Source organism: Podarcis erhardii (assembly GCF_964252035.2).
Source record: "Podarcis erhardii genome assembly, chromosome: 2".
Classification (NCBI taxonomy): Eukaryota; Metazoa; Chordata; class Lepidosauria; order Squamata; family Lacertidae; genus Podarcis; species Podarcis erhardii.
In genome coordinates, this window is record NC_138498.1 from 22128610 (window position 1) to 22147008 (window position 18399).

At 45.7% G+C, this 18399-nt stretch overlaps 1 protein-coding gene across 2 annotated transcripts; it reads left to right on the plus strand.

The window, feature by feature from the left end:
• Positions 1–1913: 1913 nt before the first annotated feature.
• RHEBL1 (RHEB like 1) lies at positions 1914–17204 on the plus strand. 2 transcript variants are annotated; one of them, XM_081850005.1, is made up of 8 exons: positions 1914–1996; positions 7444–7515; positions 9527–9594; positions 9931–10013; positions 11588–11644; positions 13159–13206; positions 15228–15312; positions 16986–17204. In XM_081850005.1, the coding sequence occupies exons 1-8, from the start codon at positions 1945–1947 to the stop codon at positions 17073–17075; spliced, it is 555 nt and encodes a 184-aa protein (XP_081706131.1). In that variant the 5' UTR covers positions 1914–1944; the 3' UTR covers positions 17076–17204. The 2 variants fall into 2 exon arrangements, with proteins under 2 accessions (XP_081706131.1, XP_081706132.1); XM_081850006.1 differs by lacking the exon at positions 1914–1996 and adding an exon at positions 6851–6895.
• Positions 17205–18399: the final 1195 nt, after the last annotated feature.

Below are 18399 nucleotides of genomic sequence, written 5' to 3' on the forward strand. Positions count from 1 at the left end.
CCTAGGACTAAATTAAGGGTTAGTTAAATAAATGAGATCTAGAACCTTAAGAAAAGTTAAGAAAAGTATTGTGGGCACTAATTTGCAGCGTTCCTCCCAGGACTCTGAACCTGGAGTCTTTGTTTACAAGCATAGGGTGTGTGATAGGATGCAGGTGGCGCTGTGGGTTAAACCACAGAGCCTAGGACTTGCCGATCAGAAGGTCAGCGGTTCGAATCCCCACAACAGGGTGAGCTCCCGTTGCTCGGTCCCAGCTCCTGCCAACCTAGCAGTTCGAAAGCACGTCAAAGTGCAAGTTAAATACTTAATTCGTCCGGAGGTCTGTTCTTAACCTGAAACTGTTCTTAACCTGAAGGACCACTTTAGCTAATGGCACCTCCTGCTGCGCCGCCGGCACTCGATTTCTGTTCTCATCCTGAAGCAAAGTTCTTAACCCGAGGTAATATTTCTGGGTTAGCGGAGTCTGTAACCTGAAGCGTATGTAACCTGAAGCGTATGTAACCTGAGGTACCACTGTATTTACAGATAAACTGTAAACAGATATAAACATTGGCATGGCTATTGTAATAACCTGCAGTTTCATAAGAGTATATATTTAAAGAAGACGAATTAATGAGAAAATTAGGTTCATTTGCAGAAGATACTAAAAGGAATTCAAGGAACCACAGAAAGAGGGGGGTAGGAAGCCAAGTTGTGAAATGTCAAAATGATGGTAAAATTTAATGGGTTGTATAAAATTAGTAAAATGTATAAACTTAAAAAATTAAAATTAAAATTAAAAAACAAAAAGAGAGGTGAATAAGCCATGGCTCGTCCATCACAACCATTCTCAAAGGAGGAATGAATGGATGAGGGGGAGGAAAGTTCTCTATTGCAATCCCCTCCCTCGTCCCTCCTTCTCTTCAGCCCCTCACTGCTCAGCGTTATTGAAATCCCACTGAGCTCGAGGCCATTTACTTCCAAGTAAACACGCGGAGGAACCGCGCAAAGTAAGAACATCTGAAGGCAGCCCTGTTTAAGGAAGCTTTTAATGTTTGATGTATTACGGTATTTATATATATATATATATATATATATATATATATTTGTTTAAATAGTTTTTATTAAGTTTCTTACAAATATAACACATACTACAACAAAAAACAAAAACAAAATCACAAATATAAACAAAAAAGAAAATAAAAAAACCCATAACAACAAACACAAATTAATTAGTTATTTAAACTTCTAACCTCAGAAACATGTTTTGGACTTCCTCTGAACCCTCCCATCTGAATTTCCTCGTATTTAAATGTAGCAGTTTTCTAATAGCATTATTAAAACACAATATTCCAATTAAAGTAAAATTTCTTAACTTTTCTTAAGGTTCTAGATCTCATTTATTTAACTAACCCTTAATTTAGTCCTAGGCCTATTTGGTACTTTCAAGTAATTTCTAATTTTTAATGTTACAGTATTGATTCAAATAGTCTTTAAATTTCTTCCATATTTTAATATTTTCTGGGAAGCCGCCCAGAGTGGCTGGGGAAGCCCAGCCAGATGGCCAGGGTATAAATAACAAATTATTATTATTATTATTATTATTATTATTATTATTATTATTAGGGAAGGGTCCGCTAAGCGCCCGGCTGGTTTCCCGCCCGGCGGAGCTCCTCACTTGCGCGTCGGGAAACGCCCCCGCATCCTCCCCCGCGCCTCGCCTCCCCCCCCTCGCCGTTTTTCATGAATGGAACGGGAACACCTCCGCAGCGCGCACGCGCCCTCTTCCCCGCGGCCAATGAGGAGCGGCGGCTGTAGGCCAGTGTTGTGGTCACGTGGGCGTTTGTAGTTGCGGCGGCGGCGGCGCCTGCGGCTCTACTCTCCGGCGGGCTCTTTCATCGCGCGGCCCGCCCGCCCGCCTTGCGGCACCCCACGCCCCCCCCTCCCCACGCCCTGCGCCGGGCCATGCCGCTGGTGCGCTATCGGAAGGTCGTGATCCTGGGATATCGCTCTGTGGGTGAGGAAGTGGTCCAGATCGAGGAAGAGATGGGTGCCACCCGGGGAGGAGAGGGGGGCACGTGGCCGGGGGGTGGGTGCTCGGGAGGTGGCAAGGATTGGGGGGGGGTCTCCTCGCGTAGCGGGGGGGGGGAGAGGTGCTTGCACGAGGGTCTGGCCGCGGAGGCTTGGAACAATCGAAGGGCGCGTGGGGAAGGGCGGGCAGGATCACGGGTGGGTGCTCAGAAGGGGTCGCGCGGAGTGGGGGTCCCGGGGGGGGCTGGTCTGGAAGCATGCTATGGGTGGGGTGTGGGGGTGGCCGGAAAGCGTGGAAGGAGGAGGAAGCGGGTCTGGTGCGTGTGGCGAGGACGCTGCACGTGGTGCGCCCGGAGCAGCCCTTGCCATCCGGAGCGCGGGTGGGGAAGGCGGCGAGGATTGGGAGCAGCTGGGATAAATGACTTTTTTTTATATCTGGCAAGGCTTTGGTTTTAGAGGGATGCGAGAGGACCGGGGAGGGGGGGGGTCGGGATCTCCAGGTGAGAAAGCGGAGAGGCGCTTCTGCGCCTTTCTAGCAGGAGGTGCGCGCGTGGAAGGGAGGATTTCGGCAGGTGTGTCCGCGCCAGGAACACCTGCCCGAGATTCCCTCCTTTCTCTACAGCTCTCTCTTAAAGGGGGAGGGAGGGGGAGAGCCTTCCCTGGTCTAGGACTAGTCAGGTAGGTCTGATTATATGGGCGACTTTGCTGGGGTCTTCGGAAATGTAGGTAGGGGGTGATTTGGGAAATAAGAATAGTAACACCACCTGCATCCTGATCTTCATGCTTACAATATTGGGAAGGGGCAGGCACCAAAATCGTAGAACTTGAATATTGACAGGATCAGGCCAAACGGAAAACGGGGCAGTGTGGGGATTGGTGCCCTTTGATTCTCTGAGCAGCCGGTGTTTGGGGATGGGCTGCCCTGCTCTCTATGTTGTGGGTTTCCTGTCTGAGAGCTTCCTGGGCTTGACGTTCGTACATCCTGAGATAGATACATTTCTCCCTTTGCTGGTTGCACAGAATAGTTGTTGCAAAGTGCCATAAATCTTTGCCAAGTGTGTGGGGGAGGGGGGAAATCGTGTGTGTGTGTTTTCGGGAGAAATCACAATGCAATTACAAGCCTCCTGCCCCAAACGTCAAATCTTAGCTTGTCCTATCAAATACTTGTTTAGGTATAAGTTGCTGGGGGAATTTGTGCAGATCTGCAGTGAGGGAGTTAAAATTCTGCATGCATTTGCATCCAAGAGTAACACCCCCATTTCCCCCCCCCCCCAGTCACCTATTTATAGTGAACTACAGCCCTCCTTGCCTGTCCAGAACAGCTTTAGCGGCTCCTGAGTCCAGAAAACTTGTAGCTTCTGGACAGCTTATTGCCTGACCTTTCCTAGTTTCTCCTTGGGGAGTTATTCGCACATGCACATTTCCCTGCTCATCTGACCTCTTCCCTGAACACAAATGCAAGAGGTCACTTGGGGTCTGTTTTCTATTAATCCACATGCAGTGGGAGGAAATGACCAGATGTCAGAGGTCATAATGGGAGGCTGGGTGGTGAAATGGCTTGTTTTCTTATATTAAGCCTTCGGCAGCCTTTTCTTCCTTGGAGTTGGGTGGGTAATATAATCTTGATGTGCCTGTGCGTGAGAATTTGCTTTTAAGGCTAGGGGTCCTTTCTGCGACAGAAGGGGTTAATACATTTCTAGTTGGCGTGGACCCTGTATGCGTAACGTTTGGGTTGTTGATCCTCCTCCTACAACCATCTGTGCCTTGTTTGAACAGGTCAAGCTGTAGCAAGAGTTCTGCTTTGCTGGTGTGGGGCTGTTGCAAAACAAAATGTTCCATGTTTGGTATGGGTAAATGCAGCCATATTTAATTGCACACCTCTGCTCTCTTGCAGCGTTGAACATCAGTGCCTTGGGACTGTCTTGTTGCTTGCGCATGCAAACAAATGGTGATTTAGGGGATTGTCCGGCCATGTCATTCCCCTGAATGAGGTTAAGATAATGACTTCACATTTCAATTTACTTTTGTTTCTTGGGTGTTGCCCCTTTTTTCTGTGATTAGAGCCCATATTAAAAAGAATAAAGAGCCTCTCTTTGCTTCACAGATAATTTAGAGATGTCAGAAGGCTCTCGTAAGTTGGATTGGAAGAACCCTGGGTGTCAGGTTGCCCAAGTTCCTAAACATTCAAGGAATTTGAAATATTTCTTTCAACACAGCAAGGAGAATTCTAAGAATCCGTACTGCCATCTTCCCAACTGAGTGCCCTCTAGATGTTTTGAACTACAACTCCCATTAGTGGGAACCAGTAGAGCCATGTGAGCTGGGGTTGATGTGAGTTGTAGTCTGAGGACACAAGGTTGGGGGGCGGCTGTTCTAGTGTATTAGACTCGGATCTAAGGCACCCGGCTAAGCTAGTCTGCAGTAGAGAATTGCAACAGAGCAGCATCTTAAACTAGCTTTGTTGTTGTTGTTTAGTCGTTTAGTCGTGTCCGACTCTTCGTGACCCCATGGACCAGAGCACGCCAGGCACTCCTGTCTTCCACTGCCTCCCACAGCTTGGTCAGACTCATGCTGGTAGCTTCGAGAACACTGTCCAACCATCTCCTCCTCTGTCGTCCCCTTCTCCTTGTGCCCTCCATCTTTCCCAAAATCAGGGTCTTTTCCAGGGAGTCTTCTCTTCTCACGAGGTGGGCAAAGTATTGGAGTCTCAGCTTCAGGATCTGTCCTTCCAGTGAGCACTCAGGGCTGATTTCCTTAAGAATGGATACGTTTGATCTTCTTGCAGTCCATGGGACTCTCAAGAGTCTCCTCCAGCACCATAATTCAAAAGCATCAATTCTTCAGCGATCAGCCTTCTTTATGGTCCAGCTCTCACTTCCATACATCACTACTGGGAAAACCATAGCTTTAACTATACGGACCTTTGTTAAACTAGCTACATACTGTATAAATCCCTTCCCTTGTGGCTGAACTAAAAAGGATGCTGACTCAGCTACAAGATCTTGGAGGAGTGTGGGAGGGCAAGAGTTAACAACAAGATGTACAGGCTAAACAGATTCATAAATTGTTCTGTGCACACTTATGTGCAAAGATGTGAACGGGAGCCCAGATCCTTTCATGTGGCAAGTGCGGGAGCAATATGCCAAATTTTCAGCTACAAGATCTTGGAGGAGTGTGGGAGGGCAAGAGTTAACAACAAGATGTACAGGCTAAACAGATTCATAAATTGTTCTGTGCACACTTATGTGCAAAGATGTGAACGGGAGCCCAGATCCTTTCATGTGGCAAGTGCGGGAGCAATATGCCAAATTTAACTGTTGTTAATACACCCCAGAGCTGCATCGTGGAGACAAATCTTTGCAGATCTTCTTGTTTTCTTCTGGCGCTTCCTCCATGGTCCAGCAGGTGGGATGCAACATGTTTGACTACTTCACTAAATCCTTACGTACCTGGGCACAGCCCTTTCTTTTGTCACCAAGTAGAAGAAAGAGCAAAGACCTCGTCCTCTTGCCCATCGTTCTGCCCAGACACTGAGGTCCAGCGCCGAGGGCCTTCTGGCGGTTCCCTCGCTGCGAGAAGCCAAGTTACAGGGAACCAGGCAGAGGGCCTTCTCGGTAGAGGCACCCACCCTGTGGAATGCCCTCCCACCAGTTGTCAAAGAGAACAACAACTACCAGACTTTTAGAAGACATCTGAAGGCAGCCCTGTTTAGGGAAGCTTTTAATGTTTAATAGGTTACTGTATTTTAATATTCTGTTGGAAGCTGCCCAGAGTGGCTGGGGAAACCCAGCCAGAAGGGCGGGGTATAAATAAATGATGATGATGATGATGTTTCCCCACTTCTGCTCATCCCATCCTCTGCTCCAGATGACCTCTTGGGCTTGTGAGCTTCCCCCAAGGCATGAGATGAGGCCCACTCTGCATGTGCCAGCAGATGTCTGGCTTTTCTGTTTTCCTCCAGACTACTTGGAAACACACATACAGCCTTGGGGAACCAGCGTTGTAGCCTAATTAGGCGCAACATTGCAGCCCATGAGCCAGTCTCTTTGCATTCAGAGACGTGTGTGTGTGTGTGTTGCCAAACTCAATTTATGGTGAGGAGGAGCCCATAGCTGATACTTATATCCAAATATTGATCCGCAATACTGAATGCTGTATTTGCTTGATGGCGTTAAATAAAACAACATTGCCTGAACTGACCCCAAAACAATGACTTACAAATTGGTACTGGCTAAAAGCTGCTGACATATTGATTGCTTTTCACTGTAAGGGGGGGGGGGGAGAACCCTTTCTCATCTCAGTTGGATTAATACTGTAGGATTTGAGACACGGTACATATATCTAAGACTGTAGTCCTGTGCTCATTTATCTGAAAGTAATGGGACTTCTGCAAAGGCTTATATACACTGAGCTGGAAATTTAGTAGATGAATTTGTTTAAGAGGGAATCAACAAGATAATTGATATTAAGCAATGAGTATATTTTAAATTTCTTGACTGAATAACCGGTTGATGTAATCAATTTGTTAAAATTAAAAATTAAAAGCACGAAATAGCACTACTGAGGATTAACCATCGAGAGTTTTATGGCGCTTTAAACACAAGGGGTTGTTGTATTCAACAGTGCACAAAGTTAAAGAGAATTAGCATTGATCTTCTGCTATCAGGTCATTTTGTGTAAGAAAGTCCACAAGTGGACTGGTTGTATCTGTATGTACAGTTTGTAAAGGATAAGAAAAAACAGGGAAGTTTCACAACACTTTTATTGAATGTGTGAAGTTTATAATTGCCTGGCAGGTATTAAGAATATACGCGGGCATGCCCATCTATACACAGGCTCCAGTATGAAGAAAATTGTAGACAGAGGGTCCCAGAAGGCATGAAATGTAAGAGCCACAATTTGTGACAAGTATATTCAAAGATGAAGTGTTTCCCCCTAAAAGCCCTCAACTCCGCAAATTCACATCAGATCTTCAAATCAACTGAATGTGCTAGTGTTTTCTGTATATCAAATAGTACCATGAAGACAACTTTCATTATTTACTTCCCCCCTTTGAAGATCTGTCACCAGGCTAAAAATTCACATTTGCATTTTCTTAGGTTTTCGTGAAACAATTCCCCCTGCCTCTTTTGAGTTTCTCCAGATTATTCTAGAGCTCTCAACCGTTTGTCCATTGCCCACCTTGAGTTATCACAGGGATGATAGTGGTTTAAAACTAAATTACTTTGCTCTGTCACTGTGTTTCGCCGCACCCCAGAACTTAAGCACGGGAATTTCCTTGACAGGTGGGGTGATCTTAAACTGGGAATCAGTGTAATTTGGGGGGGATCTGCTGGAGGTGTTTGTTTTCCTCTGAATGCTGAGTTTATTGGCTGCTGAGATCCAAAGAGCACACCTGAGGCAAGGCTTTCTTTTCTCATCTTTCCTCTTCAGGTAAAACATCCCTTGCACACCAGTTCATTGATGGGGAGTTTCTGGAGTGTTATGATCCTACAGTGGAAAGCAGTAAGTGTTGTGGTTAGGTCTTTTCTGGGTATATCTGGGCTCTTGTTTGTTATAGTCAAGCAGTGAGCAAGATAGAGGGAGGTCTTGATCATTGGTAGATTTATGTTTTCTTTGACCCATGGGCAGAGCAATAGAGCCCTATTTCTGTACCAAGCGAAGCAAAAACGGACCGTTTTGGGTTTTAGGTGATGCTAAAAGTCAAATAGCTCTTGTGCATAGCTGGGATGTTGTGTGGAAAGCTCAAGTGTTTTCTCCCCAGTGATAAACGGATTCAGTAGCACCTCTCCTCACTTCCTGCCAGGCCGCAAACCCTCCCTCATCGCAAGAGTCCTTTCCTGTTTTCGAAGGGGGCTGCCACTCACACCCACTTCATACAGCGGAACATTTTTTAGGTTATCTGAAGGCCAGTTTCCCCATAAATCTGCCTTGTCCACTTCCGGTTTGCCCTGTGTGGTGATCACTTCTGGGGAATTACTTTTTTTTTGGGGGGGGGGAGATTTATCTACCCAAAACATTTCCCTGAGTTGGGATGGCGCCAGATGTTTTTAGCGATAATTGTCTGTTGGGGTTTGTGCATGTATTTTAGCTTGCCACTTTTGTTCTTTTGTAACTGCCTGGGCTTGGTAGCTGACAATTATTATTTCTACGAGCTGGTGGGAGAAGAGTAAATGTGCCCCTGAGCACATGCAGAATGCCTTTCCATTCCTACTGAGCAAATGCACCTCCTGCAAATTCTGATGCTACCCTGCAAATAATCAGGTGAATCTAACTCTGCCTGGGATCTGGATATAAGCTGTCACGACACACACGAAGAACATCTTTGCCCGTAGGATGTGGACAGGCTGTTTTGTAGAACCGCTTTGCCTGCTTCTACTAAGCAGTGACTGGAGCCAAAAGTTTCAGGGGTCCTTTTGCAGCCAGCTTCTTCGGCAGCTGCTTTGGGGGAAGCTAATTTACTCCAGGCAGATGCTCCAAAAAACATAATGGCTGTGATCAAAACAATCCATATCTGCACCTGGGCTTTTGTGGCTGTACATTTCTGCTTTAGCTGTGCAACATACGCATACCCTCTCTCCTTGCCAATTTACTCTTTAAATCCAGAATGCAGCAGCTAGACTGGTGACTGGGAGCGGCCGCCAAGACCATATAACACCGGTCTTAAAAGACCTACACTGGCTCCCAGTACGTTTCCGAGCACAATTCAAAGTGTTGGTACTGACCTTTAAAGCCCTAAACGGCCTCGGTCCTGTATAGCTGAAGGAGCGTTTCCACCCCCATCGTTCTGCCCGGACACTGAGGTCCAGCTCCGAGGGCCTTCTGGCGGTTCCCTTCATGCGAGAAGCCAAGTTACAGGGAACCAGGCAGAGGGCCTTCTCGGTAGTGGCGCCCGCCCTGTGGAACGCCCGCCCACCAGATGTCAAAGAGAAAAATGACTACCAAACTTTTAGAAGACATCTGAAGGCAGCCCTGTTTAGGGAAGCTTTTAATGTTCAATATGTTATTGTATTTTAGTGTTTTGTTGGAAGCCTCCCAGAGTGGCTGGGGAAACCCAGCCAGATGGGTGGGGTATAAATAATAAATTATTATTATTATTATTATTATTATTATTATTATTATTATTATTATCTCCCTTGTGGGTCTCTCCTACACCCCAGGTTTTTTTAAAACACTTTTACGACGTGCAGAAAAGCCATAAAAGCCATAACAGCAATATTTTCAAGGCCTCTGTTTGTTGAGAGTTTTCCCAATATCTGTTTTGCGAGAAGACGCCGTGTTGCTTCTTCAGCTCAGGTGAAACAGCATTGGCTTGACAGCCAGGCAGTGATGGGGACACAAGGGACAGATAATAGTGGCTGGCTGAGGACTAAACTGGCAGGGGGAGAAAGGGGAGATAAAAATAGCTTGAGCACAGAACTTTGGGGTGGAGCCAAGGATGTGGATTAGTTTGGGGAGGGGTGCAGCAGGCACAACGTTGCTGTAAATTGCCTTCTTCCCTCGCTTCCCACTTTAGCTTACAACAAAATGTTGATGCTGGGAAAGGATGAATTCCATCTGCAACTAGTGGACACTGCCGGGCAGGTAAGAGAGGCTGTCTTTGTTTGTCTATTGATATTTCACTGCTCTCCCGCAGCACTGTGGCCTATGGGATTAATTGCTTGCTTTGACACACGGTCCCGAAAGGCCCATAGTGCAGGGAGGTATCTCGAGAAAATTCATCTGAACTTTGCCAGAGATCCATTATCTGGGCAGGAGTCACGTCCTGAAGCATGGTCCACACACATGTGCATTCATGGTCCACACACGTGTGCATTCATGGGCTTCAAAACGGGCCGATTGCTGAACTGGGTTGTCTTCAGATTCACAAAACGTATCGAAATCAAAGAGCCTCCTCCTCTCTGTTTTGTTTCTGTGCAGGATGAATACACGATCTTGCCTCACTCATTTACCATTGGCATCCATGGCTACGTGCTGGTGTATTCCGTTACATCTCTCAAGAGGTAAGAAGGCCAAGAGTTTGGTGTGTTGATGGAGGCTGCTCTGAGCCTTGTTGGTTGGTTGACCTTAGGGCTGGGCGATATCTGGTTTTCAGTACAGTGGTACCTCGGGTTACATATGCTTCAGGTTACATACGCTTCAGGTTACAGACTCCACTAACCTAGAAATAGTACCTCGGGTTAAGAACTTTGCTTCAGGATGAGAACAGAAATCGTGCTCTGGTGGCGCGGCGGCAGCAGGAGGCCCCATTAGCTAAAGTGGTGCTTCAGGTTAAGAACAGTTTCAGCTTAAGAACAGACCTCCGGAACGAATTAAGTACTTAACCCAAGGTACCACTGTATTGCAATACAGCTAAACATCACGATACAGTGGTACCTCGGGTTACAAACTTTGCCCCAGGATGAGAACGGCAATCACGCGCCAGCGGCAGGCCCCATTAGTGAAAGCACGCCTCAGGTTAAGAACGGTTTCTGGGTTAAGAATGGACCTCCGGAACGAATTAAGTTCGTAACTTGAGGTACCACTGTATACCCATATATCACAATATTGGCTGTTTTCACGGGTTTTTCCTGCATTGTGTTTTTTGCCGGCGCCTGCTCTTGTGATTCGCTGCCCCCTGCAGGAGGCAGGTGGAGAGCTGAGTCGGCAGAGTTAATGGGCTGCAGGAATTGTCTGGCTTCACGGTTTTTCCTACATTGTGTTTTTTGCATAACGCGCGCGCGCACACACACACACACCATGATTCACGATACAGTCATACCTTGGAAATCAAACAGAATCCATTCCAGAAGTCCGTTCGACTTCCAAAACGTTCAGAAGCCGAAGTGCGGCTTCTGATTGGCTGCAGAAAGCTCCTGCAGCCAATCGGAAGCCACAGAAGCCCCGTCAGACGTTCGGCTTTCAAAAAACGTTCACAAACCGCAACATTCGCTTCTGGGTTTGTGGCGTTCAGGAGCCAAAACGTTTGACTTGCAAGGCGTTCGGGATCCAAGGTACGACTATATTGCCTGGTCAAAAATTATGAAACCAGTTTCACGCTATGGACTTAAAACCAGTTATGGATGATATATCGATATATCACCCAGCCCTAGTTGATGGTACAGAGCCTTGCTGCCTTGCAAATCTACTCAAATGATTTGAGAGAAGGTCCTGTAATAGCCTTAATTTTTCTCTTCCCAATTCCAGTTTTCCACATTTCCATAACCCTTTCCAAATGCTCCACAACTGATGGCCTCTGTTCTTTTTCTGTTCTAAATGGAACCATTCAGATTAATGCTATTTTTTCACATATTCCAGTCAATTGTTGGAGCTAAGCACTTGAATGGGGGACAAGATCAGCCATGCTGAGCTTTCTACTTCCGTGCAAATCAGCAGGACCACATTCAGAACTACAGTTCCCAGAGTGGTTTCATCATAGTCAATCCTTCTTCACAGGCAACTCTGGGAATTGTAGCTCTGTGAAAGGAAAGCTTTAAATGCCTGTCGTGAATGTGGTCTGTGTAGCTTAACCTGAGTGACACTGTCTTGTGTTCGAGAAGTGACGTCCTATCATTCTTCCTCTTTTCTCTCTTCTCAGTTTTCAAGTGGTAAAGTCTTTACACAGCAAGTTATATGAAAGCAGAGGAAAGACAAGGTAAATATTAATTTGGTGGCGTGCGGGCAAGAAAGAGCACAATTGGAAATAATTCTAGAATGGAAGTAAAGGCTCTTGCGAGCCTTCTTGCGAGGAATCCTATTCGGAATAAGGAAATTTCCCTTAAAAAGGGAGATGTGTGTTTTTCTATGGAATGTTTGGGAGGAAATAAGACGGTAAATAACAAACTAAATATTGACGTATGTAATTTTTATTTCTTAATTATATTTAGTGGTAGTATGGTTGTATTGTTTTTTGTAACATAAAATCATTCAATAAAAATTATTATTTTTTTTTTTAAAAAAGGGAAACGTTGACAGCTATGAGGTGTGGGCATGTGCTTGGCATGTGCCTCCAAAAGTCAGTCACATATGTAGATCTGTGAGGGTTCTAATAACTTTCAGCACCCTTCACAAACTACAGCTCCCAGAAATCTTTGAGGGAAGACATGGCTGTTTAAAGTGGTATCATAGCTCTTTTACTGCATAGTGTGGGTGGTGTTACAATAATATGTGCTGTTTTTCTCGAAATTATTTCTATGGTTTAATAGAGTTTATACAGTCGTACCTTGGAAGTTGAACGGAATCCGTTCCAGAAGTCCGTTCGACTTCCAAAACGTTCGGAAACCAAAGCACAGCTTCTGATTGGCTGCAGGAAGCTCCTGCAGCCAATCGGAAGCCCCGTCAGACGTTCGGGTTCCAAAGAACGTTCGCAAACCAGAACACTCATTTCCGGGTTTGCGGCATTCAGGAGCCAAAACGTCCGAGTACCAAGGTGTTTGGGATCCAAGGTACGACTGTATATGTATATAGTTTTACTTCTAACCTTCTTTAATTGTTTTTTAATGCTTGCTTTTTCTTTTAGCCACCAGTCTGATCAAAGTTCAGGGACTATGAGAGTTGAGGTCCAATCATAACTGTCAACTTTTCCCTTTTCCTGTGAGGAATCCTATTCGGAATAAGGGAATTTCCCTTAAAAAAAAGGGAAACGTTGACAGCTATGGGTCCAATGGACGGTCTCAGCTTCTCCACCTCTCCTCTAAGCCCAGGCTTTCCCAAACTCGGGTCGCCAGCTGTTTTTGGACTGCAGGTCCCATCATCCCTGAACGCTCATCCTTGCTAGCTAGGGATGATGGGAGTTGTAGTCCCCAAAACAGCTGGAGACCCAAGTTTGGGAGACCCTGCTCTTAAACGACACACAGTGACGTGGTACAAATTGTTTCATGGAACCATAGAGTTGCAAGGGACCCCAAGGGGGTCATTGGGTGCGACCCCCTAAAATGCAGGAATAATTTCTGATTGAGTTCTGCAAGGAAAGGAGCAGCTCACCTCAGAAATGCATGTCCTTACAAGAGAAGTGCCACAGTTCTTGTCTTGGCAGCTCCTATGCAAGAGCAGCCTTTGAGGCAGCAGCTGGTAACATGCTGAACCCCTGGCTGCTGGAAGTGCTTTGGTGAGTGGCTTTGGGTTTGAGCCCTCTACTTTTCCTAAGAGTGTCCCCTTCTCCTTTGGCAGGATGCCGGTAGTGCTTGTTGGCAACAAAGCTGATCTGTCTCTAGAAAGGTAAGAGCTTTGCCGTCTCTTGCCTGAGAACCAAGGTGGATGAAAATCAATGATTTTTGAAAAATAAAAATAAAAAAGCAGGGTTTTGGGGGTTTTTTAATCGGATTTTTAAAAAATTTAAATCGAATTTTTTTTATTTAAATCAGATTTTTAAAATAAAATTCTTTTGGAGGAAAAATCTTTATAAAGACAGTTTTCTGTTTAAGTTACATTATAGTCCAAAGGCTATTCATCAGGAAATAAGGATTTGTTTTGAGTTGTTCACGTGTGCTAAAACTCACATCGGTTAACAAATATGCTATAATGTTATTGTCTTAGTTAAATAGATTGTTTAAATTGTTATTAAGGAAATGATTGTTTTTCTCCTTCCAGTAAAGTGCAGCAGAAACGTTGTCCAAATAGAAACAATAATTTCATAATTGCCTGTCTTTGTATTCCTAATAGTATAACCAAATCAGTGATTTTTGATAGAACTGTAAAAACCACTCTGAAAATTTGTTATTCCAAAAATAAAACCTTCCTCTGGTTGTAAATATTAAGGTTATACCAGCAAGAATGAGTCTTTCTGTAACAAAAATGATTTAAATCAACTCTTACTGACTATTGATTTAAATCATGATTTAAATTGATTTAATTTAAATCAAATCCACCCAGCCACAGAGCCTTAAGGATAGGATCAGTTTGCTTCAGTCTGTCTCTTTTCACACACCGGGCATAAAAGCAGCCATTTTGGGATTGGGGAGGCAATTTTTTTTGTGGTTAAGTTTTTGATCTCTTAGAACAAACGCTGTTTCATTATGTCTCTCACTAGGATCACATACAACTTCCATTAATTGAAGATTGTTTCTATTATCATTCCTTGATGATGATAATAATGGGAGGGGTTTTTTGGGGGGGGTTGTTTTCATGTATTCTCTCACACTAGGTATGCTTGCGCACGCCTTGCCACAGTATAAATGGTGCATTGTGCGAACCGACCCCTATCTTCTTGCTGGGCTCCAATCTTGCCATATTCCAAACATTCATAACATTCCAAAGTAGAATTCTGCCTTGAATAGGCCCCTGTTGTAAGCGCCAAAGGAATCTGTTGGTTCCTGATTCTAGGGATCAGGGTCACGCGTTTCTGAAATGTAAAAATTTCTGCATCAAAACAGGACTCTTATGATTGACAGGGGGAAATCCAGCATTTTGGTGGCTTTTTTCCCCCCCGGAGGCTTCTAGTACTCGTGGAGGCAATAAAAGTTTTCGAAACGCATCAGTGTTAGTCAAAAGGTTTGAATGTAGATGAGAACTTAGCAGGGATGGGAACAAGTTTATTCTTTCGCCCTCTAAAAACAAAATAAAGGTAAAGTGACCCCGGCCATTAGGTCCAGTCATGGTCGATTCTGGGGTTGTGGCGCTCATCTCGCTTTATTGGCCGAGGGAGCCGGCGTACAGCTTCCGGGTCATGTGGCCAGCATGACTAAGCCGCTTCTGGTGAACCAGAGCAGCACACGGAAAAGCCGTTTACCTTCCCGCCAGAGCGGTACCTATTTATCTACTTGCACTTTGACGTGCTTTCGAACTGCTAGGTTGGCAGGAGCTGGGACTGAGCAACGGGAGCTCACCCCGTCACGGGGATTCAAACCTTCTGATCGGCAAGTCCTAGGCTCTGTGGTTTAACCCACAGCGCCACCCATGTTCCTAAAACAAAATATTGCAACCTAAATAATGTCCTAAATAATTCTGTACTTGTCCAAATGTTTCCTATAACGCACCCATACCGTTTTTCAGGCATGCAAAGTAATAATAATAGGAATAATAATAATTTTATTATTTATACCTCACTCTTCTGGCTGTGTTTTCCCAGCCACTCTGGGCAGTATACAGCACTGTCTGATTTATTTTCATTCATTTTACCCAGCTGCTTCTCCGGTCCCAGATCTTCAGCATCAGGTGTCTCAAATGACAACCTGTAAAACATAGTGGTGAACTGATGTCTCCCCTGCTTTCATCTCCTCCCCTTTGTGTGTGTGTTTTAGCCGTCAGGTGAAGACTGATGAAGGCCGGAAGCTTGCCGATTCTTGGGGCGCCGTGTTCTTGGAATCCTCGGCAAAAGAAAACCAGGTACGATACCTGTTTGTTGTGCTCTTGCAAGGGCACTTCCCAAGGGCAGGAGGAACCGAATGTGACTTTCTGATGTCCACAGAAACCTCCCCTTCTTCCCGTGGTTTGAGCATTGCCATGACTTTGTTTTTGATGTGGAATTAGCAGGCGGCCTCTGTTATAGCTTCCAAAATTTCAGAGCCCCTGTATCTAGGAATGGGCAGTTTTCTCACTTATTCTTTACTACCTGTAAAGTGGGTGGCGCTGTGATCTAAACCACTGAGCCTCTTGGGCTTGCCGATCAGAAGGTTGGCGGTTCAAATCCCCGTGACAATGTGAGCTCCTGTTGCTCTGTCCCGGCTTCTGCCAACCTAGCAGCGAAAGCACGCCAGTGCAAGTAGATAAATAGGTACTACTGTGGCAGGAAGGTAAGCAGTGTTTCCGTGCGCTCTGGTTTGCGTCACAGTGTTCTGTTGCGCCAGAAGCAGTTTAGTCCTGCTGGCCACATGACCCAGAAAGCTGTCTGTGGACAAGTGCCGGTTCCCTTGGCCTGAAAATGAGATGAGCGCCGCAACCCCATTGTCACCTTTGACTGGACTTAACCTGGGGTCCTTTACGTTTACTCTTCCATAAGATAATTGCAAAGGTAGGTGCAGGTGTATTCACAAGTGCTTCCAGTTGCAGAAGGGAGACTTGCCCCGGCCCAGACACCTCACCAAAGAACACATAAAACAGGGATAGAGACCTTGTACAAACCCACACACACACCGTGTTGCTGGACTCCCATAACCACGTCTGTGCTGGCTGGGGCTCATTGGAGTGGAGCAACATCTGGCGGCCAACGGGTTTGCCATCCTTGCAAACCTCAGAAGGATCCTCACCATCCTCAAAATGTCAGGGACTGGACAGAGGAGGAATGGTGGGTTTTCTGAACCCTCCCAAAGGCAGGAGGACAGTATTGATTTAGAATAGCAGTTTGCAGAAGGGCATAGTCCAGAGGGGGAAAGCTGGGAAATACTGGGTGAGGAGCAGCTCGAAGAGCACTAGGATTCAGCTGGCAGATTCAGTGTCCTTGGACTGCATTCCTGAAGCCCCCTAATAATAATAATAATAATAATAATAATAATAATAATAATAATACCCTGCCTATCTGGCTGGGTTTCTCCAGCCACTGTTGGCAGCTCCCAACAGAATATTAAAAACACGATAAAACATCCCTAAACTCCCCTAAACAGGGCTGTCTTCATTTGTCTTCTGAAAGTTGGATAGTTGTTTATTTCCTTTACTTCTGAGGGATGGGCATTCCACAGGGCGGGCGCCACCACCGAGAAGGTCCTCTGCCTGGTTCCCTGTAACCTCACTTCTCACAGCAGGGAACTGCCAGAAGGCCCTCGGAGCTGGACCTCAGGCCGAACAATGGGGGTGGAGACGCTCCTTCAGGTATTCTGGGATTACCCATTGTAGGAGTGACATAAATTAATGGGGATGGTGGGGGCGAGCCTTTACTGGGAGCAACGCCATTTTATAGCGTGATTATTAAAGAACTTATCTGGTAAGAACGCTCCTTTTGTTTGGTCTGCTTAATTCCTGCCGCCGGGGGAGGCATCCGATTCCCCGAAGCCTGACAAACGCAGCAGCGTTCCCCTTCTCCTCTTGGGTAACCCGGGTGCATTTTGCCTTTCTGTGCCTCACAGATGACCCAAGGTGTCTTCACCAGGATCATTGAGGAAATCGATCGTGTGGACAACTCCTACGGCGAACAGCGCGGCTGCATCCTGATGTGACGATGCTCCTTTTCCCTGCCGGAAGCCGTTCTGCTGGTGGGAGGGGGGTGTCGCAAGAGTCAGGCCAACTCAGGACAGGCATCGCAGTTCCTGAGAGGCCTTGAAGAGCAGGTCTGGAATAGCTTACGGGTAATCCACACACACAAACACAGTATACCTCATTGCTCGTCCTCTATACAAGACGGCTACGTTTTGCACATTCGTTTGCTGGAAGCAATCTGTGTATGTATATGTGTATATGTATATGTGTATATATATATATATAGATATATAGATATGTATTGCCAAATGTTTACAGAACCGGGAGGGTCTGGGAGCACAACAGGATCTATTTATGTTTTTTGACGGAGGAGCTCTTCTGTATATTTATAACCGTTTAATTAATAGGCGCACAAGTTTACACACATAGGTGTCTGTTCACTATTCGGCGTAAAGGGGAGGCAGCGGAATGTAAGTTTTTTGGGTTTTTCAGCTGTGCCTCTTCCAAGTCGTTGCCTTATTTTTGGCGGGGTGAGATTTCGGGCTGCAGGCTGGATCCAAAAGTGGATTATTTTCCTCCGCTTCCGTTGGAGCGCTGGGAGGCGTGAAGTGGCCATTAAGTCAACAAGGCCCACGAAACTTTAATATAATAATAATAATAATAATAATATATCTCTATATATGCAACTAAAAGCAAAGTTCTTCTTTATGGGCCAGATGGAGGGGGGAAACCTCTGAGTTGGTCATACCTATTCAGATGCTATTGCATGTACTTTCAAGCAAGAGAAAGCCCCCAGCTTAGTATAATGAACAGAGGTAAAAACACGAGAGGTTGTTCTGAACCCTTAAAATGTCCCACGCCTTGCTTGCAACTGTGTATACCTTTCGGCGGTTCTCTAAAGCGACGCAAATGCTTTTCTTAGGAAGCTCTTCTGTTAACACTGATGAGTGAGATGCAATGATTTTGTGTCCTGTTACCGGACGGGAAAGCTCTCGGGCCTGACGTGTATTGTGATTCCCAAGGAGGAAATGCAAACTGAGAATGTCCCAGCTGGGGAGAAAGGATTAGGCTGGATGGACCTCCATAAAATACTGCAGGGCTTATAGGACCATGCGGACGTGTTTTCTCCAAAGTTGCCCGTGTCTGCTATCCCTGAGCAGCCTTTAGCCTGGGTTTAGGCATCACAGGGCAACTCTGAATGTAGTGAGATGTTAGTAGTTTTTTTTTTTTTTTTAAGGAGGCTCTTAAATGAGTTCTGTTCCATGGGATCTAAGAAATCGGCTGCCCTCCTCCTCCATCCTCTAGACCGAGCACAAACAGCGTAGCTGTGACTCTCCTCCGGTG

Bases quoted from the DNA above. Each gene is read 5' to 3' on its own strand.
- RHEBL1 (XM_081850005.1), top strand. From the start codon at position 1,945: ATGCCGCTGGTGCGCTATCGGAAGGTCGTGATCCTGGGATATCGCTCT. The intron at 11,645-13,158 runs GTAAATATTAAT...CTCCTTTGGCAG, and splicing joins GAAAGCAGAGGAAAGACAAG to GATGCCGGTAGTGCTTGTTG. The intron at 15,313-16,985 runs GTACGATACCTG...TGTGCCTCACAG, and splicing joins CCTCGGCAAAAGAAAACCAG to ATGACCCAAGGTGTCTTCAC.